Source organism: Parastagonospora nodorum (genome assembly GCF_000146915.1).
Source record: "Parastagonospora nodorum SN15 chromosome Unknown scaffold_19, whole genome shotgun sequence".
Lineage (NCBI taxonomy): Eukaryota > Fungi > Ascomycota > Dothideomycetes > Pleosporales > Phaeosphaeriaceae > Parastagonospora > Parastagonospora nodorum.
The window spans coordinates 262353-288389 of NW_001884567.1; the positions used below are offsets into that span (position 1 = coordinate 262353).

The 26037-nt window shown below is 53.7% G+C and overlaps 11 protein-coding genes across 11 annotated transcripts; 6 read left to right on the forward strand and 5 right to left on the reverse strand.

Annotated features, from left to right (window-relative positions):
• Positions 1 to 49: 49 nt before the first annotated feature.
• Positions 50 to 2775, forward strand: SNOG_11396 (hypothetical protein; the record flags this gene model as incomplete). The annotated part of the gene is made up of 2 exons (XM_001801587.1): positions 50 to 2163; positions 2268 to 2775. The coding sequence occupies 2 exons, from the start codon at positions 50 to 52 to the stop codon at positions 2773 to 2775; spliced, it is 2622 nt and encodes an 873-aa protein (XP_001801639.1).
• A 432-nt stretch (positions 2776 to 3207) lies between these two features.
• Positions 3208 to 3891, reverse strand: SNOG_11397 (hypothetical protein; the record flags this gene model as incomplete). Its single annotated transcript, XM_001801588.1, has 3 exons — positions 3208 to 3273; positions 3297 to 3616; positions 3714 to 3891. The coding sequence occupies 3 exons, from the start codon at positions 3889 to 3891 to the stop codon at positions 3208 to 3210; spliced, it is 564 nt and encodes a 187-aa protein (XP_001801640.1).
• Positions 3892 to 4109: 218 nt separating this feature from the next.
• SNOG_11398 (hypothetical protein) lies at positions 4110 to 4309 on the reverse strand (the record flags this gene model as incomplete). Its single annotated transcript, XM_001801589.1, has 2 exons — positions 4110 to 4153; positions 4210 to 4309. The coding sequence occupies 2 exons, from the start codon at positions 4307 to 4309 to the stop codon at positions 4110 to 4112; spliced, it is 144 nt and encodes a 47-aa protein (XP_001801641.1).
• A 1707-nt stretch (positions 4310 to 6016) lies between these two features.
• SNOG_11399 (hypothetical protein) lies at positions 6017 to 7575 on the forward strand (the record flags this gene model as incomplete). The annotated part of the gene is made up of 3 exons (XM_001801590.1): positions 6017 to 6344; positions 6370 to 6435; positions 6488 to 7575. The coding sequence occupies 3 exons, from the start codon at positions 6017 to 6019 to the stop codon at positions 7510 to 7512; spliced, it is 1419 nt and encodes a 472-aa protein (XP_001801642.1). The 3' UTR covers positions 7513 to 7575.
• A 987-nt stretch (positions 7576 to 8562) lies between these two features.
• On the forward strand, positions 8563 to 8994 carry SNOG_11400 (hypothetical protein; the record flags this gene model as incomplete). The annotated part of the gene is made up of 1 exon (XM_001801591.1): positions 8563 to 8994. One exon carries the CDS (start codon positions 8563 to 8565, stop codon positions 8992 to 8994), a length of 432 nt encoding a protein of 143 aa, XP_001801643.1.
• A 1057-nt stretch (positions 8995 to 10051) lies between these two features.
• Positions 10052 to 11701, reverse strand: SNOG_11401 (hypothetical protein; the record flags this gene model as incomplete). Its single annotated transcript, XM_001801592.1, has 3 exons — positions 10052 to 10685; positions 10748 to 10796; positions 10850 to 11701. 3 exons carry the CDS (start codon positions 11699 to 11701, stop codon positions 10228 to 10230), a joined length of 1359 nt encoding a protein of 452 aa, XP_001801644.1. The 3' UTR covers positions 10052 to 10227.
• Positions 11702 to 12515: 814 nt separating this feature from the next.
• On the reverse strand, positions 12516 to 15212 carry SNOG_11402 (hypothetical protein; the record flags this gene model as incomplete). Its single annotated transcript, XM_001801593.1, has 1 exon — positions 12516 to 15212. One exon carries the CDS (start codon positions 15210 to 15212, stop codon positions 12516 to 12518), a length of 2697 nt encoding a protein of 898 aa, XP_001801645.1.
• Positions 15213 to 15923: 711 nt separating this feature from the next.
• On the forward strand, positions 15924 to 17176 carry SNOG_11403 (hypothetical protein; the record flags this gene model as incomplete). Its single annotated transcript, XM_001801594.1, has 3 exons — positions 15924 to 16536; positions 16591 to 16771; positions 16810 to 17176. 3 exons carry the CDS (start codon positions 15924 to 15926, stop codon positions 17174 to 17176), a joined length of 1161 nt encoding a protein of 386 aa, XP_001801646.1.
• Positions 17177 to 18786: 1610 nt separating this feature from the next.
• SNOG_11404 (hypothetical protein) lies at positions 18787 to 19539 on the forward strand (the record flags this gene model as incomplete). Its single annotated transcript, XM_001801595.1, has 1 exon — positions 18787 to 19539. The coding sequence occupies one exon, from the start codon at positions 18787 to 18789 to the stop codon at positions 19537 to 19539; it is 753 nt and encodes a 250-aa protein (XP_001801647.1).
• Positions 19540 to 20141: 602 nt separating this feature from the next.
• On the reverse strand, positions 20142 to 21014 carry SNOG_11405 (hypothetical protein; the record flags this gene model as incomplete). Its single annotated transcript, XM_001801596.1, has 2 exons — positions 20142 to 20719; positions 20777 to 21014. The coding sequence occupies 2 exons, from the start codon at positions 21012 to 21014 to the stop codon at positions 20142 to 20144; spliced, it is 816 nt and encodes a 271-aa protein (XP_001801648.1).
• Positions 21015 to 22338: 1324 nt separating this feature from the next.
• On the forward strand, positions 22339 to 25842 carry SNOG_11406 (hypothetical protein; the record flags this gene model as incomplete). The annotated part of the gene is made up of 1 exon (XM_001801597.1): positions 22339 to 25842. The coding sequence occupies one exon, from the start codon at positions 22339 to 22341 to the stop codon at positions 25840 to 25842; it is 3504 nt and encodes a 1167-aa protein (XP_001801649.1).
• Between the last annotated feature and the right edge of the window lie 195 nt (positions 25843 to 26037).

Consider the following 26037-nt stretch of genomic DNA (forward strand, 5'->3'; position numbering starts at 1 on the left):
CGCCGCAAGAACATGATCATCTCTCCGACAGGAGACCCCATGGCCTGCAATGGCCGCTCAATCCACCCTCAAACAGCCTCATGATCCGCTGCTCGCCCTCTACGACCACTATGCCACACTGCTCAAGACGCGCGTGCGCGGCGCATCCAAGCTCACAAAGGTCGTGTCGACCATCACGCTGCTCTTCACCATAATCGGCGCCGGCTATGGCAGCAGGAAGCTGTACAAGGACCGGCGGAAAGAAAAAGAAACCGGCCGACGCCTACTGCGAAGAAACTCGGGCCTCAAGAACAAAGATGGCTCGCGGACGATATACGTGCCGTACCGCGACTCGACGTCCAAAGTCGTCATCAATCCGACCAAGCCCACCACCTTCGATGCGCATCGCCGCCTTTTCCTCCAGCCGCCCCGCGCGGCGCGCATGCAGGACACGAGCAATCCGACCGCGCCGCCGCCCCAGACAAAGCCGGGCCTGAACCTCGCCTTCCTGCACCAGTTCCTGAGTCTGCTGAACATCATGATTCCGCGGTGGAACAGCAAGGAGACGGGCCTGCTGGTCAGCCACAGCGTCTTCTTGATGCTGCGGACGTACCTCTCGCTCGTCGTTGCGCGTCTCGATGGCGAGATTGTGCGAGACTTGGTCGCGGGCAATGGCAAAGCGTTTCTCTGGGGAATTGTAAAGTGGCTGGGTGTCGGCACTTTCTCGTCGTACACGAATGCCATGATCAAGTTCTTGCAGAGTAAGGTGTCCATTGCGTTCCGCACGCGGCTGACGAGGTACATTCACGACTTGTATCTGAACGACCACTTGAACTATTATAAGCTGCATAATCTGGATGGAGGAGTTGGGCTGGGCGCGGATCAGTATATTACCCAGGACCTGACGCTGTTTTGCGCGTCGGCTGCGTCGCTGTATTCGTCGCTGGGGAAGCCGTTTGTGGATCTCTGTGTGTTCAACTACCAGTTGTTCAAGTCGCTGGGACCGCTGGCTCTGACTGGATTGCTGAGCAACTACTTCTTGACTGCGACGATATTGCGCAGGCTATCACCGCCATTTGGCAAGCTCAAGGCCGTGGAAGGTCGAAGAGAAGGAGAGTTTCGTGCTCTGCACGCTCGACTCATCGCCAACGCCGAAGAGGTCGCTTTCTATGGCGGTGACCAGATGGAGAAACACTTCCTTGAGCGCGGCTTCAAGGACCTCAAGCACTGGATGGAAGGCATCTACAGTCTCAAGATCCGCTACAACATGCTGGAAGACTTTGTTCTGAAGTACTCCTGGTCTGCATTTGGCTATCTCATCACCTCTCTTCCCGTATTCCTCCCAGCATGGGGTGGTCTAGGTAGCGTCCCAGAAATTCCAGGCGGTGAAAAGTCTGGCCGCGAGCGCAATCGCATGAAGGACTTCATCACAAACAAGCGCCTCATGCTGTCTCTCGCCGACGCAGGTGGTCGTATGATGTACAGCATCAAAGACTTGTCTGAACTGGCCGGCTACACATCCCGTGTCTACACACTCATCAGCACACTTCACCGCGTCCACGCAGACGCATACTACCCACCACCAGGTACCCGACCAGAACTCTTCTCCCTCTCAGACGTCCAAGGCACAGTCCACAAAGGCTTCGATGGCCTCCGTCTCGAACACGTCCCCGTCGTCGCACCAGCGCTATACCCCATGGGCGGCGACGAACTCGTCGAATCTCTCTCCTTCATCGTCCATTCGGGCGAACACCTGCTCATCACCGGCCCCAATGGCGTCGGCAAAAGCGCCGTCGCCCGTATTGTCGCCGGCCTCTGGCCCACCTACCGCGGCCTCGTCTCCCGCCCACGCACCAACGGCGTTGACGGAATAATGTTCCTGCCACAGCGTCCATATCTGTCTACCGGCACCCTACGCGACCAAATCATCTACCCACACACCGCCGTTGACATGAAAGACTCGGGCCGCCGCGACTCTGAACTCCAAGCCATCCTCGAAGAGGCGAAACTCGGATACATTCCCGACCGTGAGGGCGGCTGGGACACGAAGAAGGTGTGGAAAGACGTCTTCAGCGGCGGCGAGAAGCAGCGCGTTGGAATCGCGCGCTTACTCTACCACGAGCCGAAATACGCGTTCATTGATGAAGGAACGTCCGCTGTGAGTTCCGATGTCGAGGGCTTGTTGTACGAGCGGTGTAAAGCAAAGGGCATAAGTACATTTCCCCGTCCCCATTTCCCTGTCTGGAATACAATGCTAACGCATCAACAGCTCTCATAACTATATCCACCCGCGCATCGCTCAAGCGCTACCACACATTCACGCTCACGCTCGGCATGGGCGATTCCTCGGACGACTGGGAGTTCCAGCGCATCGGTACCGAGAGCGAGAAATCCAGCGTCGAGAAAGAGTTGGCGGAATTGCGCGAACGGCTGGCGAAGGTTGAGGAGTGGGAGAGCAGGAAGAGGGAGATTGAGGAGGAGTTGGGGAAGGTGTGGGTCAGGGAGGATGGGGAGGGAGAGGAGTTGGCGCCGCCGCCGTATCTGGAGAGGGAGGAGGGTGGGAGTGTAGAGGAGAGTGGTTATGCGGATGAGGAGGTGGAGAGTCCGAGGAGCGATGAACAGGCGCTGGAGAGTGTGGATGGGGAAGAGGCGGAGGCGGAAAGTCCGACGAGTGATGAGCAGCTGATTGAAAGTGGGAGTTTTGAGGCTGGCGAGGAAGCGGAAAGTCCACAAAGCGATGAGCAGGTGGTGGAGAGTGTGACTATCAGTGAGGCCGAGCGTAATGCGGAGCATTGAGCATTTCTGGCAGCGCTTGCATGTTTTGCAGGGGGGCATTCTCGGATCCTGGCTTAGCATGTAGAAGGATGTATGAGGAGATAGATGAAATATATATTACCATGTTATTTTCGGATACGAAGACGGAACGTGCGTAGCAAGAATACCAACGCTTATTGCAATATTAACAGAATTAGCAAGTGAGCGAAAGAAGAAGGCCATTGGACACAATCATCTCCAGAATCAATTCTAGCCCCCCCAAAAAACGCTTCACTACACAGCTAGCCAGCCAAGAACCTTCAAAATCGTCAAAATTCCAACCGCCGTGAATTTCCCCATCACAGACAAATCGTGTCCAATACTCAAATCTGAAAGTACATTTTTCTTTTCTCTACAAACACATCTACTCCCTCCTCCCCATTTGTCTAACACTTCCTCCAAGCAAAATACAAATTATTCACCAACCTGCCCCCCTCCCTCGTACTCGCCAGCACCCCACTTGCACTCGTCGCAAACGGACTAAGACTAACCTCGCTATTAACATTCAACAGCGCCTCGCCCGCGCCACAGGGGCTCCAAACCGCCAGATCCACGTTATCCTGCTTGAAGTACTTGCCGTGGAAGGGGCCGGGGATGGACAGCGCCGCGCTGCCCTGCTCCGTCTCGCCGGAGAAGTAGTACGACGCCTTGACGGTGCCTGTCACGCCGCTGTCGAGATCCGCCCAGCCCGTGTAGTCGGCGCTGTACACGGAGAAGGAGAACCCGGAGTCGTAGGAGAGTTTGAGGTTGAGTTGGCAGTTTTTGCGCGAGTCGGTGGCGTCGGCGCGGGAGCCGACGCGGGCGGTGAAGGCGGGGCTGAAGTCTGGATACATTGTTAGAGAGCGGCTGGAGAGGGGAGGATTGTGGAAGTGGAAGTGGGAGGGTTGGTGACTTTCTGGGAGTGAGGAGTGGGGACTTACAGATAGGGAAGATCTTGTTGTCCGTCCAGTTGACGTCGATGCTACCTTGAGGACAGCCTGAGCCGCCCGAGACAACGTTGACGATCTTGAATGAGGACGGTGCATCGGAGCTTGTGGTTGGGACTGGGTTGGCTAGTGATGCTGCCGCGAGGGCAAGAGTGGCGAATGTGTACTTCATTGTAGAGCTGCGATATTGAAATTGACCTTGGTGGAATGATACAAGTTACAACAAAGACGACGAAGATCGTCTATCGGAAATAGTAAGAGATTGTCTGCTGCTGTAGAAACAATGGTAGCGAGCACCGCACGTCTTAAATGCACACTGTATTCTACCGGGCACGAGGTCTAGAGCACGAGATAGCAAACCCACCAAGAGTTCTTCATTCTCCAGACTCTTCACACATATGAGCGGAGACTACGGCCCGCGCCTGGAGTCAAGCCTATTGGTGAGGCAGTCACGAAAGATGGCGAAAAATAGCCACTCGCTACCACTTACAGGCCTCATCCTCGTGCAGACCGTCGGACAGCGCTGCGAACCTGGCATGGTCGCCATGCGAAGGATATTCGATCTGCCCGCCGATATTGCTCGTGGGCATGTACACGGGCCAGGCGATAACCGTCAACGGGCCTGCTCAGATCAAAGCAGACTCTAGAACATTGCGTTTCCTGGGGTAGACGAGCGCGGCGGAGAAATGATTGAGCCAAAAATAGGTAGCTGCAAGCTTTCACGTCGTGCGTGCGGGATCGTGGGCGGCCAGCGTTGTATATAATAGATTGGCTCGTGGCCTCGACCCGAGTCTGCCAAACAGGTGACGGATCATTAAGGTTGGCAATCAACGCAGGGGAGCTGCTGAACTCGGATAGTTTCTTCTGACGTTCGTATCCTTCATCAATGCTCATATCGCTCCTGGATAGTCGTTCGCTTTACGGCAAGGTGCCGTTAGTCGTGCCTTGGGTACATACATAAGTACGATTGAGCTTCCTCGAGTAGCCTGGAACAATTGAAAGTAAATTGGAAGCAGGCAAAGGGTCTCGGTGCAACGCTGGCTATTGTTAGATCTCCCATTTGGCTAATCTGCCTGGCGAGGGTTAAGAGGCGCTGGGCACCATAACAGGCAGATACCACTCGCCAGGTTCCATTTGTGATACTCAGTCTTCGCCAAGGGGTTGGTGGCAAGTAGTCATAGATATCCGCGACGGGCGACTACGTCTGCCAGACATTCATCGCACGACAACCCACTAATGCAACATGCCGAAGAGGGAAAATCCTTGTGCTTTTGTGGTTCGGGTGGATATAAAGATCGCATAGAGACACGTTGAGGAAGGGTCCTCCGGTCCTCTGGTGGGGCAAGGGTAGCGGGACTACGGCTCACCGTCTGGAATCGCCAGGATCAGCTAAGCAATTATTGTGAATTCGACAATCTTCTCTGGAAAAGGTATCCTACAATTCCAGGCGTACGCCCCGAATCGCCCAAGCCACGCGAGTTGCCGGAAATTACTCGGTATAGATCTGATGCGGTTTGGTCAGGAGATGTCTAGTGGAGGCTTGGTTGCGCTTCATCGGTGCACATGCTGAAGAGGACAGCCTCCGCAGCGATCTCGCGAAACACATCCACCGATGAGACAAGGCGACTTTGTCACCGCCTGTGCCCGTCCGTCATACGTCCGTAGCATCGCGAGGCCCCCTGTATCAATCTCTTCACTTGTACTGTGCTGGCAGCGGAGCCACCAGCGAGTGGTCTGATACGAGTCAGTCTGTTTGCCCAGGATCAAAGGTTGCGTAGCGAGCAAACAATCGTCCGTACAATTCATCGATTGTCCATGGACTGAGAATGTGAACCTGCTCGCTAGCACGAACAAAAAGGTACAAGTCCCTAGGTACAATACCGCAAAATTTGCCATAAGTATGGCCGAGAAAGACAATCCAGTATTTGAAAGCATACCCCTGCCGATAGACATGCCGCAGCGGAAGTGGTCGTTCAAGTGGGGAAGCACGTTCTGGACTACGTATCGGCCTTGACCTCTTCGAGCATGATTAGTAGTCAAGCAGCCTATGAAGAGTGTTCGCAAGACGGGTAGCCGAGCTAAAACCAAGTGCTACTTCGAGCCCCGCGATTCTCGCACTGAGGTGGGGTAGATGGTATCAGCCAAGCAGGTGCTACCATGCCGCACAACAAAGCACTTACCGAGGGATGCTGTGCTTTCCGTGGCGACATGTAGCTCAGACACTTAAGAAGAGGCTGACTCCCTCTTGGAGAAGAAATAATTCACGACCAAAAACTTTCACATACCACACCACAATCATGTCTCCAGGAAAAGTCTCCACACTCGACTTCGAGAAGTTCTACAACATTGTAGACGGCAAGCAGCGTGGCTCTGACAAGATCCACCGTGGAATCAACCCTGCTACCGGCCAGGAGCTTTGGGACGTCCCAATCGCTAGTGAGCAAGACTTGAACGACGCTGTTGCAGCTGCAAAGAAGGCCTTCCCAGCATGGAGAGACACCCCCATTGAGAAGCGTAAGGAGCTCCTCGGAAAGGTCGCCGAGAGCTTCCAGGCCCACCACGATGAGTTCGTCTCTCTGCTCTGCAAGGAGTCCGGCAAGCCCAGGAAGTTTGCTGCCATGCGAGGTCGGCGGCGTAGTTGGTTTTATCGGCCACCACCTCACCCTCGATGTTCCCTCTGAGAAGATTGAGGACGACGAGAAGACTCTCTACACTGGTAAGATCATTCCTATTTATCATGGAGTAACTTGCTAATTTCCATCCTGTAGAGTACTCCCCACTCGGTGTTTGCGGAGCCATCTGCCCATGGAACTTCCCCCTTATCCTCAGCTGCGGAAAGGTCGCGCCCGCCCTCATGACCGGTAACACTATGATCGTCAAGCCCTCGCCGTTTACACCATACACCTTCCTCAAGTTCTGCGAGCTTGCACAGGAGATCCTCCCCCCTGGTGTCCTCCAGACCGTTGGCGGCAACAATGAGCTCGGCGCATCCATGTGCGCACACCCAGATATCGCAAAGATTTCTTTTACTGGTAGCATTGCCACAGGAAAGAAGGTCATGGAGACGTCCGCCAAGACCCTTAAGCGTGTCACGCTCGAGCTCGGTGGCAACGACGCTTCAATCATCCTCCCAGACGTCGACATCAAGAAGGTTGCCCCCGAAGTTGTTATGGGAGCTTTCCAGAACAGTGGACAAGTTTGTGTTGCAACTAAGCGCATTTACATCCATGAGTCCATCTACAAGGAGTTCTTGGAGGAGATGGTTCGGTTCACGAAGGAATCGGTTAAGACGGGCAACCCAGATGACGGTGACAACCTTTTGGGACCTGTGCAGAACCAGATGCAATACGAGCGTGTAAAGGGCTTCTTCGCCGACAGCAAGGCCAAGGGTTACAAGTTTGCCGCTGGCGAGCCGGACGTTGGCGCATCGAAGGGATACTTTATTACCCCCACCATCATCGACAACCCGCCCAACGACTCCCGCATCATCCAAGAAGAGCCGTTCGGCCCTATTGTTCCCACCCAGCCGTGGTCTGACCTCGAGGAGGTCATCGCCCGCGCCAACGACACCAACACCGGTCTTGGTGCGTGCGTGTGGGGCAAGGACGTCGAGAAGGCATCCAAGATCGCGCGACGACTTGAAGCCGGATCCGTCTTTGTCAACTCATTTGAGAAGCCAACTCCCCAGGCCATCTTTGGTGGACACAAGGAGTCTGGTATCGGTGGTGAGTGGGGCAGGACCGGCCTGCTGGCTTACTGCAACCCTCACGTCATTCACGTCTACAAGTCTTAAGGATTTGAGAAGTGTTTTGATGGGATATAGGATTATTGTATGTTAGGCAATGAATATGTTAAACAAGGCTGTGGATCTTTTGTGCGTGATGTGATTTGTTGTCAGTAGACGGGGGAACTTTGCGGGGCCCCACATCATTGTATGTGCCGAATAATAAGAGCATAGCAATTTGAGACGCCGGACTTGCAGTCATGTTATGACGCAAAACGGCTTATGTTACGCGCTGACGACCTTCGGAAAGCCTTAAATACAATCGCGGCGAACTCACGCACTCACTGCCGGTTAGGAAGGAGCTTTTGCAATTCTCAAAATGCGACAAGGAATCTGTCACCTGCGAAGCTATTCCTAGAGTATCAAGGACATCCGATCAGCTGCTTCTTCAAACTCAATGTTACGCAACAACTGCCCGATGTATACCTAAGTATCCACGCGACATTTAGCCTGGCAAAACTATGTGACGGCCTTGCTGTCGAGAGACATGATGACCGAGTACAACGTTTCACAGATCATTGCTGAGTTTTGGGGAGCGAATAGCATATGTCCAACAACGCAACTCTGCTTAGAGTCTTGGAAGAGGCAGTGCTAACTGTGAAGACGAAAGTGTCTGATATGTACGAGCCCATCGGTAGAATCGATGACCATCTAGGAGCCACCATCCACAGTGGTGGAATCACAGCCATGATCTCCTCGCGTTGGGCCCGCAATCTTGGTCCTGATATATCGGCGTGGCTTTTCTGATGTCGACATACCATATCGGCCGATAGCAGAAGCCACTCTGTGACAGTTGTGGCATGCAAACCTGGGAAAGGTGGGCATGCGCCCGCTCTGTAGATAGCAGCGAATTTGAAGACTAGGAGCTAAGGATGGAAGTGATTACTGTGCGTCTGGGTGTTCGCTCGTCTGCGCGTTTGCGTCTCGGTACCATATGTTGTCTCACCCGTGATCTTCTTAAGATATCATTGAGCAACTCTCTACCATCAACTTCGGACTCACCACTACACACTCTCAACTCTTGACACAATCAACTATACCGAATTCATCCGACAAGCCATGTCTACACCTACCATCATCGATGCACGCTTCATGGGCGCCTTTAGCGAAGCCAAAGCGCTCTATGGCAATGGTCTCGACAGGCGCATTGCGAAAGCTCGTGAGTTCCTTGACGATCCTACTTTATCCTGCCACAATCGAATGAAGGTGCTCGTACTATTGAGTGCCCTACTTAAGGACGGGGAAGATGCGAACGCATGCCGTGCAGATGCAGAAGCGCTGTGGATGTTAAGCCGACGGATGGATCCTGAGGGCCAGAGCGAAGCCGTCGATTATCTCCTGGCTGAGACTCGCATCTGTTTGGATGAGTTGGCTGAGATCCTGAGAACAGAGGGCCAGGAGGAGTTCGATTTGGATGATGCTGTCGACAATGCCCAGGCGATGATGGACAATCTAGCTCTCCAACATGACGATCGCATGGAGACCGATTAAAATCATGAGCCATTCAAGGTCGTCAAATCATCCCAAATCAAGAAGTAAATCGTAAATTCAGATAGGCCACGGTGAGATCGAAGACCTTCCTGCCAGACTTACCTGCCGTGGTATAAGACGCCTGTAAGTATCCCACTTGCAAATGTTCGTATCTGTGCTCACACGGCAGGATCGAACCGAACTTCCGCTCCATGTCAATTTCTTGTGTAGAAATGGAGTTCATGCGCCGCCATCTCTGCGCGACCGCTGATTTTCTCTGTAAGCTTGCGCCTTCTACACAGGAGATTCAAAATGTGTACTTCGAATGCTGACTATTGGTCTAGGGAGCCCTCAGGATATATGAATAATCCGCAATTTCGCTGTGACGCTCAGGAACTTTGACGGTAGGAGGGAATATCGGGTGGACTTCTTGCCAATATTCTTCTTCCCTAGGGTCGATGTTGATAGCTAGATCAGATTGTAGCTTCGCATTATCGGAATACAAGTCGTAAGGTCTCCGCGGTATGCACTTCATTCATTAGGCTCATCACCTTCATCATCGCGCTCTTTCACGCGATAAGAGCTTGGATTTTGTCCTTCGTTAAGATGTTTATCTACTTGGTCTTGCTATTCATTTGGCTTTCGTATGTATGCGTCAGAGTCGGATTTGAAGTGAACTCTGCGCCCACAACCTCCAAACGACCCATCACGAAGCGCCGGTCGCGGCCGGTGAAGCGCATCAGGATACCAACTTCGAGCCCTTCATGAGTTTCCGGAGTAGCGGCGCAAGTCAGCTTGCAGGCTTAGGACCTTGAGAAGATCAATATCATCGGGAAATATACCACAATGCTTGTCAATCGCTTCATAGCACTTATCAATGAATACAGACTTCAGTTGTGGCCAGGAAAAACTCACGAGTCCACGCCGTCGTACGACTACGCGTTGACGTACATACTCGACATGCCGTTATAGAACGACACGACTCACCCCCACGTGCTGCTAGAGGACAGTGCATCACTGTGTAAATACAAGTTGGCAGATGGCTCTATTAAGCAGACGATATGACAGACGGTAAAATGAACACTTCGAGCATAGTGCTCTCAAGTAATAGTGTATTATGTTTACACTTTTGAAGTAAATGCGAACCGAGTCATCCTCGTCGCCTCTAAGAAGTAAAAAAAAAGTAATCAGGTCTCAACCGCGAGACCCATTATATACAAAAAACAAAATTCCTCCTCCCCTGATTTTTGCGGTCTAAGCCAAGAGCGTGCAAAGCGCGTTGTACGCCTCCTTAGCCTTGTAACCCTGGTCGAACAACAATGGGTTCTCGCCCTTCCTCCAGCTGTCCTTGTCACTGACACCCCAGATAGTGACACCAACGCACTTCTTCTCGTCCAGGCAGGCGCCGACAGCAGTCGTGAAGTCGGTGGGGCTGGCGCCCTTGATGTCGAGCTCGGTCATTGCGCACTCCTTGACGTCGGCGCAAATCATCTTCAGCGCGGCGGGCACATCCTGGATGGGCCAGCTGCCGCCGAGATGGGACTGGGAACCTGTGCCGTCGATGGGGACACCGGCGGCGACCCACTTCTTGACGTTAGCGGCAAAGCCCTTGGTTTTGGCGTACGCGGGGGAGTCAAGGTTGTAGTCATTGATGTAGAGCTTTGCGGCGGGATCGGCGGCACGGGCGGCGGTGAATGCAATCTTGACGAAGTCTAGGTGTTACAGTCAGTTTTCTTGTCGTAGGATAGTGGTTATTGGTGGGGGTTGGATTTACTTTCACCGAGAACGTTGTAAAAGACGGACGAGCGGAAACCACCCTCTTCCTGTAAGTTGTTAGCATCTCAGTCATCTATAATAGCGAAAGGGGCAGTATTACGGTGAAGATCTCGTTGACTACGTCCCATGCGTAGACCTTGCCAGCGTATGTGCCGATAAGCTTCTTGATGTGGGCAACCATAACCTCCTCCAACTTCGTCTTGTCGGTGATAGAGCTAACCCAGGTAGGCAGCTGGCTGTGCCACACAGTAGTGTGTCCACGGATCAGCTTTCCGTTCTTGGTAGCCCAGTCGACAAGGACGTTGGCGTTGTCTAGAGTGAACTTGCCCTGGGTGGCCTCAGTGGCGTCCCACTTCATGGAGTTCTCAGGGGTGAGTTGACCAAAGTTGTCATTGAGGATTTGAGCGTTCACGGTGTTCGAGAGAAGGTTGCTGTCGGCGATGTTGCCCAGGTACTTCTTGCCGTGGGCCTTGAAGGCTGCATCGAGAGAGCACTTGACGCCATTGGCACCGTTGCTGGTGGGCTTTGCGGCGGCGGGCTTGGAAGAAGAAGCTTTGATAGGAGCGGCGGCAGGGCTTGAGCTGACAGCGACAGGCTTAGCAATGGGAGATCCGGTGGCGATTAGCGTCATCATGGTCGAGGGACGTCCAGTTGGGATCGTGGCGTTGGGAGTGGGCTCAACGATAACGCTGGAAAGAGTAGGCGCAGAGTCGTTGGAAGGCTGAGGAACAGCAGGAGGAGGAGCAACTGGTCCTGGCTGGTTCATGTTGCCTCCAATACACTGCGAGTACCAGTCGTTGAACTTATTGCAAGTCCATCCTGGAGCGCAGGCGGTATCACCCTTGAAGTTCATGCCACCACACTGTCCCCATGGCTGAACAGCTGCCAGGACAGCAGTGGAGGATGACAGGAACGTCACTCCAAGGTAGACGGATTGGCCGGAGAAATGCATCGTTGCTTGACTCGTTTATATGGTTCGATTGAAATTGTAGTTTGTTGTGTAAAGCAAATATAGAAGAAAGCTTCTATCTTAAAGAGAGTGTGTATGGATGAAGATAAGGAAGCACGCTTCCAAAACGAATGAAGGTATACAAAAGACGGAAAAGAATGACCGATGGGATAAAGAAACATCTGTTCAGCAGACGAAGAAGACCATTTATATGAATACATTCCGCACCATCCCACCCACTATCTCTGCGGGTCTTTGATCCTTGGGCTGAGAACGTTGTTTCACGAGCCATTGAAACGCCGTCCTGGGTATCATTACGGCGCGCAAATTTATCCGTCTGGCAGAACAGGCGGCACAAAACAAAACGCCTGGAGTGAAGAACGCACTAAGGCGCCAAGGGCACCGAGATAAGAGGGATTGCCATGCTTAGTTCCCGTGCTTGTTTGACGTTGGCATAAGCCGTGCTGTCATGGCGCTGTCTCCGGGCCAGAGACCTGGTTTGCATAATTCATGGATGGACCGTGCGCTGCAAAATCTGGCTACGCCGCCACTAGCACGACTCGAATAGATGAACGAAGCACGCCACTAAGATTCAAAACACCAAGCCGTCCAAACACATGTGGAGCTATAGAGATGGGGCGGTCTGATGTCAGACGGCATAGCGGCGGTATCGGAAATTCTCAAAGTTCTAGAAGGGTGTGAACAATAGCTGAATACATGCAGAACCTGGCCTTGAATACTTTTCCTCTATTTGCATTATTACAATTGAAATGGCAGGGGACACTACAAGCCATGAACGCCAGAATATGCGTTGCTATCAAGCTACGCCAAGTCGCAGGCTAACCGCACGGCGATGAGCTTCGAGTTCCTCGACGCGCGCGAGCTCCATAACCGCCGGGCCCACGTTCTGCAGACCCTCTTTTGTGAGGTGGGCGCTAGTGATGTGCTTGACGTAGGAAGCCAGATTGACGCCTGAGTACTGCTTTGCATATCCGTAGGTGGCTATCGCGTTGTTAGCATTGCACATTGGAGAGCGAAACTCATTTGACTTACGAAGAGAGTGATTGACGCCAGCAGAGTAGTCGCCAACACTTTCTGGTGTCCATTCGCCAATGAAGACACTGCCTGCGTTCTCCACAAGCTCAACTACCTTATCTGCATTCGCAACCTGTAAGATCAAGTGCTCTGGTGCATACTGGTTGCTGAGTTCCAGGGCTTCTTCAATCGTGCTGGCAGCTAGCGTGAGTGAGTGTTCAATTGCGCCGCGCACAATGTCCACACGAGGAAGAGCGTTCGCTTGTTTGTGAAGCTCATCCTCAATTGCTGTTAGCTGAGCTTCGTTCAGTCCGACCGCAATTAGAATGACCTGAGAGTCAACGCCGTGCTCGGCCTGACTGAGCAGATCTGACGCGACGAACGCGGGATTGGCAGATGCATCAGCAATGACCAACAATTCACTGGGTCCTGCCGGCATGTCAATGCTCACACCAGCGTTCGTATCGTTAGATACATGCATCTTCGCTGCTGTAACAAATTGGTTTCCAGGTCCCAGGATCTTATCGACCTTGGACACGCTCTCGGTACCATAAGCCATGGCGGCCACGGCTTGTGCACCACCCGCAAGCACGATCATCTCAGCACCGACTTTGTGTGCAGCGTAAACCACCTCGGGTGTTACTTTTCCATTGGATCGAGGTGGTGTTGCGAGGACAATCTTCTTGCAGCCAGCAACCATCGCTGGTACTCCAAGCATAAGTGCAGTGGAGGGTAGAACAGCGGTACCGCCAGGGACGTAGAGACCGACTCTCTCAATGGGTCGAGCGAATCGCGAACAGACAACGCCGGGCATTGTCTCGACCACGAGAGGCTTCTCTTCCCTCTGCGCAGCGTGGAATTTGCGGATGTTCTCGAAAGAAACATCGATAGCTTTGGCGGTTTCTGGTGCCAATTGCATCAGCTCAGGTGGGAATGGCGCACGCAGAACAGGCGATGTCAGTGATGTTGCCTTCTCAAACTTGTGTGTGTATTCAAGTAGTGCTGCATCACCACGTGTCTTGACGGCGTCAATGATGGGCCGGCATATTCCAATAATCTTCTCCGTGGACTTCTGGGACGGCCTTTGAAGTGCTGCCGCAATGGTCTCTGATGTCTCTTGTGCTGTGACATATCGCTTCATGGCAATGCGAACATCCTTTGTACCCGCCGGATCATCTTTGCTCTTGGGTACTGAAGCAGCTTCCTTGAGTGTTTCTACGGATACCCCGTTCGAAGCACCGTTGGTAGCGGCGTTCGATGTACCATTCACTGCTGCTGCCGCCTGTGCTGCGAAAGCGGGTTTTGCGTCACCCTGTCTTCGCTTCACCTTGATGCTCTTGGCGTCGAGGTTACGCTCGACATCTTCAAGAGACACACCGGCAGCTACACACTTCGTCAAAGCGAAATAGAACAGATCTGCGGCCTCAAATGCAATGTGCTCCTTGGTAGTCGCGTCGCAGAGTTCTGTCGCCTCTTCCAGAATTTTCGCTCGTAGAAGTTGCGCATCGTTGAACAATCGCGCGGTATACGATCCTTGGGGTGCGGATTCTTTTCGACTTTGTAGTGTTTTTTGCAGCTTCGATAGTCCACGGTAGTCTCCAAAGCATGTCGGAGTAGCCAGGTGACAGAACCCTCTGCCCTTTTGCCTGACAACAAATTGCAAGCAGTCACTGTCGCAGTCAAAGGACATGGACACCAACTCTTGTATGTCGCCACTGCTCTCGCCCTTGTACCACAAACCCCGTTTCCGGCTCTGGTAGACACCTCGTCCAGTCCGCAAGCTCTCTGCGACGCTCTCCTCGCTGCTATAAACCAGTCCGAGCGCAACGCCTCTTTCATCGGTGACGAGTGTCGTATAGAGTCCATCGGGCCGGTCGCTCGTCGCGTTTGCCATGACTAGCTTTGCGACGCTGATCAAGCTAGAGTCCTTCTTCTCGTCGATCGTGAGAGATTGGGCAGGAATAATCGGGATCGCTGAGAGCTTCGCTAGCTTCAATGAATTCTCGAGATTTGGTTCGGAGAACGAGACGAAGACATTGGGCCTGTCTGGGCCATATTCCTTCAGCCATGCCTCGACGAGGTCGATGTCATGCACTTGGTGCGAGTAGACGTCGACCTGGGTGCCCGATATCGCATCGATTACCTCTGACCGGCTGTTTCCTGGCAAGCATAGTACTATTCTATCCTGATCGATGTTCAATGACTTGAGCGTGTCCAACTGCTGACGCGTTACGAAAACTTTGGCGGCACCGGCGTCGAGAAGCGAAAGGATATCGTCGGTCGAGGTAAGCGTGGCGACGCCGAGGTAGTTCGAATAGCGACCAACAGACTGCTGGAGGTGTGCAAGAGCTTGGTCCACTGTTCCGTCAGTGACTCTTACAAAGACACTGCCAACGAAAGACAGTGCTTGTTCGTCGAGGCCTTGCGACGCGTTGGACTGGCTGACCAGGTCAATTGCAGCAAGCAGTGTCGGCGCCATGACTGCAGGTAAATCTGAATATCAAGACTCTTACAGAGATGGTCAAAAAGTTGACATGAATGAGTCGTCGCGAGAAAAGTCTAGACTAGCAGCTGTCAAATCACGCGGGGTTGATTCCGATCATAGCCCCACCAACCATCGATGACGCCACCAGATCCCCCGAAACTGTGAAGTACTACCATCTTGTGTCAAACTTACACGTAAGCCGTGAACACCTTTTTATGACATTGAAACTTGCAGCATTGACGTGCGGCACATGTATCCTTGGACCACAACTAACTTTTCGTCCGTCAACCCATAGGTTTATATAATCGGCACCGGAGTGACGCCGATATCTTGACCCCTCATGCGTAGTACAGGCATTTGGGACGTATGGACCGTATAGCAAAGTTCAACTGGACATGCTGGCTGCAGTCCCACTGCTCGAATCTTGGCCACCATGGAGAGTCGGGAATGACTTCAAGTGCGACTGGGAGCCCTGACAGCGCACACGACGACCCATGCTACCCCACATTGCGCAGATACCCGTCTAGTACACTGACCTCATCGGCTCTCGGGTGTCTTGTGTGTTCCATTCCGTTGCATGATAGGTGTGGTCTCCGCAGCGTGCCGCCAGTACTCTTATGCTTCTAATAATCGGCTATAAGAAGGGTACGAGGTTAGCTTGCTTCATCATCCCACCTTCTCTTCACCCTACTTGCAGTTCACACCATGTCTTACTCACCACCTAGCTCAGCCAAGCCATTCACACTCAATGTCTCCGACCAAGATCTCTCAGAATGGCGCCAACTGCTCCAGCTCTCGAAACTTCCTCCTACTACGTATGAAAACACCCAAACCAAGGAGAATTTTGGTGTAACCAAAGAATGGATGTCCAACGCAAAGGACTACTGGCTCAACAAGTACGACTGGCGCGCTCAGGAGAAACACATCAATTCCTTCGACAATTTCAGGATGCAGATCGACAGCGTCGATGTGCATTTTGTTGCCTTGTTTTCTGAAAATAAGGATGCCGTCCCCATTATCTTAATGCACGGCTGGCCCGGAAGCTTTATCGAGTTCCTGCCAATGCTGGAGCTGGTCAAGAAGCAGTATGAGAAGAAGAACCTGCCGTACCATCTCATTGTCCCGTCGCTGCCAGGATACACCCTGAGCTGCGGACTTCCTACAGATAAGGATTGGACCCTTGAAGACAGTGCAATCATCATGCATAAGCTCATGATGAACCTTGGTTTCGAGAGGTATCTTGCTCAGGGAGGAGATGTCGGAAGCTTCGTAGCCAAATGCTTGGCCAATGAACAGGATGCATGCGTTGGTATACACTGTAAGTGAATCCACCTCAGTTTGTTGGCCAACTCTTCCTAATGCAATTCACCAGTGAACATGTTCATGAACTATGATTCGCTTGATCAAGACAAGCTCACCGCCTTTGAGAAGGAGCGTCTAGGAATGTTAAAGCACTGGGAAGAGGACGGAATGGCATATGCTAAGGAGCACGGCACTCGTCCTAGCACGATCGGCCACGCACTCTCTTCAAGTCCTCTTGCTCTCCTAGCATGGTGGGTGCTCTATTGATAGTAGAAACACTCCCTCGCAGGCTAACATGGCTGTCAAGGATTGGCGAAAAGTTCCTCGATTGGACCGACCCTAAAACGACCCCTGGCCTCGACGATATTCTGACCAACATTTCGCTCTACTGGTTTACATCCGGCTATCCGACCTCCCTCTATCCTTACCGTGCCTTAACCAAGTCACCGTCAATCTTCGGTGGTGTAAAAAAACCTACTGGCGCATCATGGTTCCCGTATGAAATGGCTCCGATGATTAAGCACGTAATGGAGGAGCAATGCGAACTTGTTTTCTTCAAACAGCAGGGGAAGGGCGGGCATTTCGCGGCGTTGGAGTGTCCAAAGGAGATGTGGGAAGACCTTGAGGAGTTTGTTCCGAAGGTTTGGAAGGCGTGATGGTGAGTTGGGTAGTGTCCAACGAGAGTTTGAACGCTAGCGCCTGGAAGGGTTCTAGACCGAAGATGCAGAGCTAGAAGGATGACAGACAGGAGTCTATTGTAGATGCATGTGAACATGACGTTGCTCTGTGAAGACGCTTTTCGCACGATTTTGATGGCCCATGTTAGGGTTTCTTGACGATGCTGCAATCCAGACCAGAATGTCAAGGCTGAGAGTCACACATCCATGTTGTACGATCTCAACAAGGGACTGAGGCTGGCGAATTCTGTATTTTCGTGAAAGAGGGCTCTGCAGTGCGCACTGGACACGCGCTGTTTACAGGCCTTGAGTGACTCGAGGCTGTAAATACCCGATGTTGGTGCTACTCATAGCTCATGCCGGACCCGACGCTCACCGTTGCACAAAGCATGAAGCCGAGAGGCAGCATAATCGCCGACACAGGCATTGCACCAACAAAGGCGGGAACGACAACAACGATCCGATCTGATCGCGATCAACAGGGACGGCCCTTCCAGCACCATGTGCCGCTGTCTTAAAAGCAAGGAAACGGCAAATCGTGAAGCGCAGACATGACCTCGACCATGCAAAAGAGAGTCCTCACTTGCGGTCACGGCCGGCAAAGGCGCTTTGCAGCTAGGCTTGGCGTGCATCCCGTGGTGACCACTCATTGCCTCGTGCCAGATTCCATATTCCATGCATGACCCGTCGCGCCGGGACCGCGTCGGCGACTGGGTGGGATTGCATGGTACAGTAACAACGCAGAGGGGTAGCTTTTGCCAACTCACGCAGTACTGTGTATATCCTAGAGGCGCTGCGAACTAGGTTGCATTGTAGCCAGAGCAACGAGGCAGAGTGAGGCAGAGTGAGTGGCCAAGGGAAGGGTGGTTCAGGTGTTGGTGCATGCAGGACTGTCAGGGTCTGGTCCCTGCTCGTTCTGGACGTGTGGCATTTTTGGGATTCGGATGCATTTTGTACTAAGGAAATGCTAGTCAGCCAAAGTGCAGTATGCCTTTTGGCGGTGAAGAGGGCGAACGCAGGTGCAGGAGGAAGGGCAGGTCAAGAAGGCGAAGGTGCCCGGGTCCAGTCGCTGCCTGTTCCCTCCATCTTGTTCCTCGCATCTTACCTTGCGTGCTGCTCTTCCCGCGAAACCGTGCCGCGACAGCCCCATCCCTCCAAGGCAATTTCCCACCCCGAGCCGGGCTATCCTCCGCTTCCGACAGATCTGCACGCGCAGCTCTCCCGCTTCTTCGGCACAGGCAGCCCTTTTTCTGACATTTCGCTGCGACCACGTCTCCCTGAAGTCTGACTGAAAGAGTTGTTGTGTGTGACCAGCGAAAAGCGCACTATCTTGCTTCACGAGACGTTTACGAACTAGTCAAACAGGCGGCGAAAGCTTGAAGAGGCAAAACAGCGGTCACGCCCGAAGTCAGCAGCCAGAACCAACAGGACATTCCAAAAGAAGGGGGGACCCCAGGCGCATCTGATTGTTTTCTGCCCGCGACTCAAACAAAACCCCTTCAGAGACTCCCTCACAAACATCAGCGAGGAGCGCACACCACAACCACACCTCCGAAGCCAGCTTGAGCGCACACCCCCATACTGCAGCCATGCACCGCAAAAACCCCATCTCCGTGCTCGTCTACAACACGCTCTTCCCCACGCCCTCACCCACCGACCCCCCATCCTTCTCCGCCCACCTCTCCAAAAACCTCGTCGGCGAAGTCCGCATCGAAACCGCAAACTTCTACGGCTCGCTCGACACCATCGAAGCAAGATACCCCGGGCTCAACTATGCTTTCGCCCCCCACCGCAAGCGCCTCGGCCGCTTCCCCCACCACCGCAAGCTCTTCGCGGCCTTTGATTCGCTGGGCCTGACCGAGTCTGAAATCCAGGGCTTCTGCCGCTGGGAAGGCACGCTGTGGGCGCGCGAACGCTACGAGCGCGACGAGGGCGTCAAGGTCGTCGACACAACCGGCTGCGAAATCGGCGCATGGGTCGACCGCCGACAACCGCGGTCGCGCGCGTCGCCGCAGAGCAGGAATATCAACGTCAAGACGGACATCGAGGTGGAAATCACGCCGCAGCTGCACGCCCAGGACACGGAGATGCAGGACTCGGACGAGAGCGAGGAGGAGCTCGATGCGAGTGTGGGCTTCAGTCTCAATGCGAGACTCCTCCAGGCGGCCGCTCTGCGCGAGCAGGGCGCCAACGTCGTCATGGATCCCGAGTGGGAACAGTACCTCAAGGAGGCGCAGGAGCGCGGGGAACTCAATATCGATGCGACACGCGCGGTCCTGCTCGCCGCGCAACAAACCGCTGCAGAACAACCGCAGGCTTTTGAACCCGCGGCTGCAGCTTAGCAAGCGCTCGCAGCAGACGCAGAAGTCGTCGCCATGTTCTTCGATTCCCTAATGGTCGAGCTATGAGCCCTGTCATTTGCATACCACACGGCGTTCTTGGGGTGCGAGGCGCATGCGAGATACCCAGATTTCGCTGGGGCATTTTTGTCTTGTTCTTTGGTTATTAATGGGTTTTTTTGGACTGCACCCCCGTTTGCGGGCGTTGGGTTTATAGATTAGCTGTTTTGTGTACTTCGTCCACATTCTAGCGAGCATAAGGACTTTTCTATTTTAGCACGGGCATTGCGTGCGGTTCATTGGAGAGGGATGGCATAGATAGATGCAAATATGCAGCCTTTCTTGTTCGATTATGGGCTTGTTGTGTCTGTGGGTTCATCTATTTGTGGCTTCTGCATGGCGAGCTTCAAGTGCGTGCTTCAGAATATCAAACCTTCTCACGTTTGGTGATTGGGCTGCGATCGGACGGGTAGCGCGGTGTACAGCTCTTCTTCGGCTACCAGCTCGCCATCACGGGTCCTGCCCACACTACGCATGATGCGTTCGGCAAAGGATTCGCGTTCGCCTTCATCCTCAGTGTCCTCTCGTGGAGCACTCGACGAGTCCTATCCCAGTCGTCTGCCCATGCCGCCCAAGAAGTTGCCTGGCGGGCCCCTCTTATTACCACGCGTCGTCCTACCACTGCCTCCCTCATCATCAATTTCCATAGCATCGTCGCCTCCATAACCTCCCAGACCACGCTTGCTCGTCGACTTGTCCTCACTCGCCTGCATGACAGCCTCGAGCGCCCGGTCCTTCTTCCGGCGTACCTTCTCCCTGTCTACAGCTTCCTTCTTGACCTTTTCGACTTGTGCTTCGAGATCGGCGAGGGCAGAGTCGCAGCGCTGTGACCATGCTTGCAGCGTGGTTTGGAGAGCGGGTAGCGAGCCTGGAGCGAGATCGCGGAGCGGTGCGACTGATGTGACGGAAATGAGCGAGTGTGCAGGGTCTAGAGTGGCGGTGATGAGGCCGGAGTAGATGGCGGTCATGATTAGCTCTTCGAGAGCGCGCGTGGTAGGGAGGTCGAGTGCTGTGAGGAGGTGTTTGTAGGTCAAGCTACTATGTGAGGTTGATAGCGGTAGCAATGAGAGGAGCAGGAGCTTCTGGTGCTGTTGTGCGGAGAGCTTGGGCAGATTTGTCTGCGCTGCGCGAGGTCAGTGATCTGATTGCAAGGACGTGGGTTCGAGCATCCCAGACTTACACTTGTAGTCTTCCCATGTTCCCCAGGCGAAGATCTCTAGTAATGTGAGGTACGAAGCATACTCCTCCGAGTTCCGGAGGTTCTGAATATTCGGCGTGCTCAGTAGCTCGGCGAAGACATATGTATTAGGAGCGCTCGTGGCTTGTGTGATCAGGTCTGAAGCTGCTCGCGGCGAGGTTGCGGACTTTGTGAGGGCGAGGAACGGCTCGAGAGCATTGAGCGCCTTGGTCTGCTCCATGGTTGATATATGGTAGTATATGGGAGACTATGGAGCTTGTTCGGTGGTTGATGCTCAATTGTTACGAAATGTTGTGGTTGCAAGTGGTGAGCAGGCAGCTACAACGCGATAGAAGTCTTGGCAGGGAAGTCGCGATTGCCCCACTAGGTCTCCCGCAACCCCGCGGCCAGGGGCGAGGCTCGCCTGAGTTGACATGTTCCATGCGCCGTATTCTTTATTTGGTTATCCGGATTTCTATTCGCTCTCAATGTCTCTCCGATGCTCCGGCGTTGCATGCGATTACGAAATATCGCGAAACGTTTGATACGAGCCCAACTATAACGCACCCCAGGGCTATGGACAGAAGCGTCACAGCAGCGAATCGACCCCCCTAAAGCTGACGTCTACACGCAAGCAAGATCGAGCGGTAACAGTCGCGCTTGCACACCGTACTAGCTGAGACTATGGCAGTAAACTTCAGTCTTGGGTCGACCAATCTTTTTCTCCGAATTTGGCGTGTTATTTCCGACATCTCAATTAGCGTGCCGCAGCTTCACAGCTGGCATCTGACAAAGGCCACTCTCCATTGTTGTGGTCCCCTTCTAGACATGGCGTACCGAACAATGGCACATGCAGGGCAAAGAGACCCTCGTCGAATGGGCCCCGACATTGTCATCCGGTGAATGGCTACCGGATATCCATACTAATCTGGAGTTCGTGCTGCGGCTCTGCCTGTCGCACCTGAGAATCATCCGAGCGTCCCTTCGAGCTTCCCGTTTCATACTCGCCAAGCCGAAACACTTTATCTTCGTGTGAAGTGGGCCACATGGGCACCTGCCGCCAGCATTTCAATTCCCTGTATTATTAATTGCCCTTGTCCTGCGCCGTGTCCTGCCTTCTTCACCTGACCTCGATCTCTGCGGACTTCGCTTTTGTGGCGCAATCAGCTTTCGTTAATAGCATCTCACGGCAGCCGTCTAGCCCACTGGGGACCCGCCGAACCGGGATCTGCTGAGTCCAGTGCCGTTCCTGTAGCGTATGGCTGCTGCACCTCGACCAATATACTCCCGGAGTATTAATCGTCGGAAGTATTAATCTTCGCCATTTGGCGTCTCGCGGAAGCAGGTCTTCCATAATCCGCACTGGAGTGCTGCTCCTTCCTTCACCACCGTCACCAACCCCCGCTCGCAGCACTTCTGCATGTACCCGTAAACGCTCGTATCACGTCTCTCGCCGACTGTATTGCCTCGCACGAATCGTGCTTGCGCTGCGCCGGCATTGAAGCGCCGCCCGCCTCCGATTACAAACCATACACGAGCGCATCGCAACGCACACTTTCAGCCCCATGGCTCCCCCCGCGAACGGCGCAACGGCGCACATGGCGACGACGACACTCAAGGTCGAGGGAATGACATGCGGCGCATGCACTTCGGCTATCGAGTCAGGCTTCCAGGGTGTAGACGGCGTAGGGAACGTCTCCATAAGCCTGGTCATGGAGCGAGCGGTCATACAGCACGACCCAGAGACGATATCAGCGGAGCAGATCAAGGAGATTATCGAGGACAGGGGTTTCGATGCCGACGTACTTTCAACGGACCTACCAAGCACACAGACCACGGAAGACCACTTCCTGAGCGACTCGGATGACGAGGATGAGGTTCTTACCACCAACATCGCGACAACCACGCTCTCTGTAGGCGGCATGACATGCGGGGCATGTACTTCTGCGGTAGAGGGCGCATTCAAGGACGTGGCAGGAATAAAGTCGTTCAGTATATCTTTGTTGTCGGAACGGGCCGTGATTGAGCACGACACCACATTAATCACACCGGAGACGTTGGCCGAGACAATCGAAGACACCGGCTTTGATGCCGAAGTACTGGATACCGTAGCCGCCACAGTAGCGCCCAAGAAGAGTAGGGGCGGTAAGAGGCAAAAGACGCTCACTACTACCGTAGCTGTGGAGGGCATGACCTGTGGCGCTTGCACCTCGGCGATCGAGGGCGGCTTCAAGGACGTTGAGGGCGTGTATCAGTTCAACATCAGCTTGCTGGCGAACCGCGCTGTACTTGTTCACGACCCTGCAAAGCTCACCGAGGACCAGATCGTGGAGATCATAGAAGATCGAGGTTTCGACGCCAAGGTGTTGTCTTCTGTAGACGGCAGCATACAGCAAGCCTCTACCACCAGCGGACCCGTTCACCTCAAGATCTTCGGACTTCCAAATGCCAATGCGGCAGACGATCTGGCAGCGCTACTTCAAAAGCATCCCGGCATTTCCTCTGCGTCAGTCAGTTTCAGCACCTCGAGAGCAACTATCCAGCGAAACCCTCAGATCATTGGCCTCCGGGCAACCGTCGAAGCAATAGAGGGCGCGGGATACAATGCGCTTGTCGCCGATCTCGACGACAACAACGCTCAACTTGAATCACTTGCAAAGACCAAAGAAATTAAAGAATGGAGACGCGCTGTCATTTTTTCGGCTTGGTTCGGTGTTCCCGTCTTTCTCACTAGCATGATCATTCCCATGTTCCTGCCATTCCTCAACTATGGTGGAATTCGCCTTATTCCTGGTCTCTACTTGGGCGACGTCATTTGCCTCGTCTTGACCATCCCTGTCCAATTTGGAATCGGTAAAAGATTCTACATTTCTGCGTACAAGTCTCTCAGTCATGGCTCTCCGACCATGGACGTTCTGGTCGTTCTTGGAACCTCCGCGGCCTTCTTTTTCAGTGTGGCGTCGATGTTGGTATCGCTGTTCAGTTCGCAGCATACCAAGCCCACGACTCTGTTCGATACCAGTACTATGCTCTTCACCTTCATAAGCTTGGGACGATACCTTGAGAATTCAGCCAAGGGACAAACCTCAAAGGCGCTCTCCAGGCTGATGTCACTGGCTCCATCCATGGCCACCATCTACGCCGACCCCATTGCTGCGGCCAAGGCTGCGGAAGGATGGGACCTCGACGAAAAGACTGACCGCAACTCGGTCGATGGCAACGCTGCCGAAGAGCGGGTCATTGCTACTGAACTCATCGAAGTTGGTGACGTCGTTATCCTTCGCCCCGGTGACAAGATTCCTGCCGATGGCACTGTAACCCGCGGCGAGTCTTATCTCGACGAGAGTATGGTCACCGGTGAAGCCATGCCGATTCTCAAGAAGAAGGGAGCACTCCTTATGGCTGGTACTGTCAATGGAGCTGGCCGTCTAGAGTTCGTTGTAACTCGAGCGGGTCGTGATACTCAGCTCAGTCAGATTGTTCGTCTGGTTCAGGAAGCGCAAACTAGCCGTGCACCCATCCAACGCCTGGCAGATACTGTCGCCGGCTACTTCATCCCAGTCATCATAACTCTCGGCCTCGCAACCTTTGTCGCCTGGATGGTCCTCAGTCATGTCCTGCCATACCCCCCGAAGGTCTTCATGGACCACGCGAGTGGTGGTAAACTCATGGTTTGTATGAAGCTATGCATTGCCGTTATTGTGTTCGCCTGTCCTTGCGCTTTGGGTCTTGCGACTCCCACTGCCGTCATGGTCGGTACTGGTGTTGGTGCCGAACAAGGCATCCTTGTCAAAGGTGGTGCTGCCCTTGAGACTGCTACCAAGGTCAACCACGTTGTATTCGACAAGACCGGGACTCTCACCGTCGGCAAAATGAGTGTGAGCAAGGCCGATGTTCTAGGCGAGTGGGCAAGCCCAGACAAGAAGAATCTCTGGTGGACTCTGATCGGTCTCGCTGAGATGGGCTCCGAACATCCCATCGCAAAGGCCATTGTCGGTTCAGCGAAAGAGCATCTACGTCTCGGACCTGATGGCATACTGGACGGCTCAGTCGGTGACTTTGAGGCTGTAATTGGCAAAGGTGTTACAGCCAATGTTGAAGCTGCTCTTTCTCAGGAACGTACACGCTACAAAGTTCTCATTGGTAATGTCGCCTTTCTTACCGCCGAAGGCGTCAATGTCCCCGACTTCATCGAAGAGCCCCTTACGCCAGCTGGAAATGCCAATCCACGAGGAGGCCATGCTCGCTCCGCAGGTGTTACAACTATACACACAGCTATCGGCAAGACCTACACTGGTACTCTCAGCTTGTCCGACACTATCAAGCCTTCTGCCCGCGCCGCCGTCCTTGCTCTCCGTCGTATAGGCATAACATCCTCCATCGTCACTGGCGACACCTCTGCCTCGGCTCTCGTCGTCGCAGCCGCCGTTGGCATCGACGCCGCCGACGTCCACGCCTCCGCCACACCCTCGGACAAGAAAGCCATCGTCACAGACCTCCAATCTCGCGGCCAAGTCGTCGGCATGGTCGGCGACGGAATCAACGACTCACCTGCCCTCGCATCCGCCGACGTGGGCATCGCTCTATCCACCGGCACCGACGTCGCCATGGAAGCCGCATCCATCGTCCTCATGTCCAACACCGACCTCCTCGCCATCCCAGCCAGCTTGTTACTCAGCAAAGCAATCTTCTTCCGCATCAAGCTCAACCTCGTCTGGGCATGCGGATATAACTTCATCGGCCTGCCCTTCGCCATGGGCTTTTTCTTGCCCTGGGGTCTATCGCTACATCCCATGGCTGCCGGCGCAGCGATGGCGTGTTCATCCGTGAGTGTCGTGATGTCATCTCTGCACCTCAAATTCTGGCAGCGACCGGCTTGGATGAAGGTCAGCACTTTGGACCCCGGTGCGGACATATCCAAACGCGATCTGGAAAAGGAGAATGTGGTGAAGGTGGGCGTGCTGGGCACTGCGGTCGAGTGGGTCAGAGATGCGTGGGAGGCGCGCAAGAGGAACAAGGAAGAGGCCGGGTATGCCCCTGTGCCGCTGAGGGATATGGGCGAGAACTGATATGTTTTTGTTCTTGGTTGCGAGTCACGCGTTTTAGGATACCACTGTGTTGTACGTTTTTCTAGTTGTCATATTGAGCATTTTTGTTGAATCGTGCTTTTGAGCGATGTGTTCAGTGTTGAGGATGTTGTATATAGGTGCCTATAGCACCAAACTTGTCTTTCTGTCCATTCGTTTAAGTCGACATGGACGCAG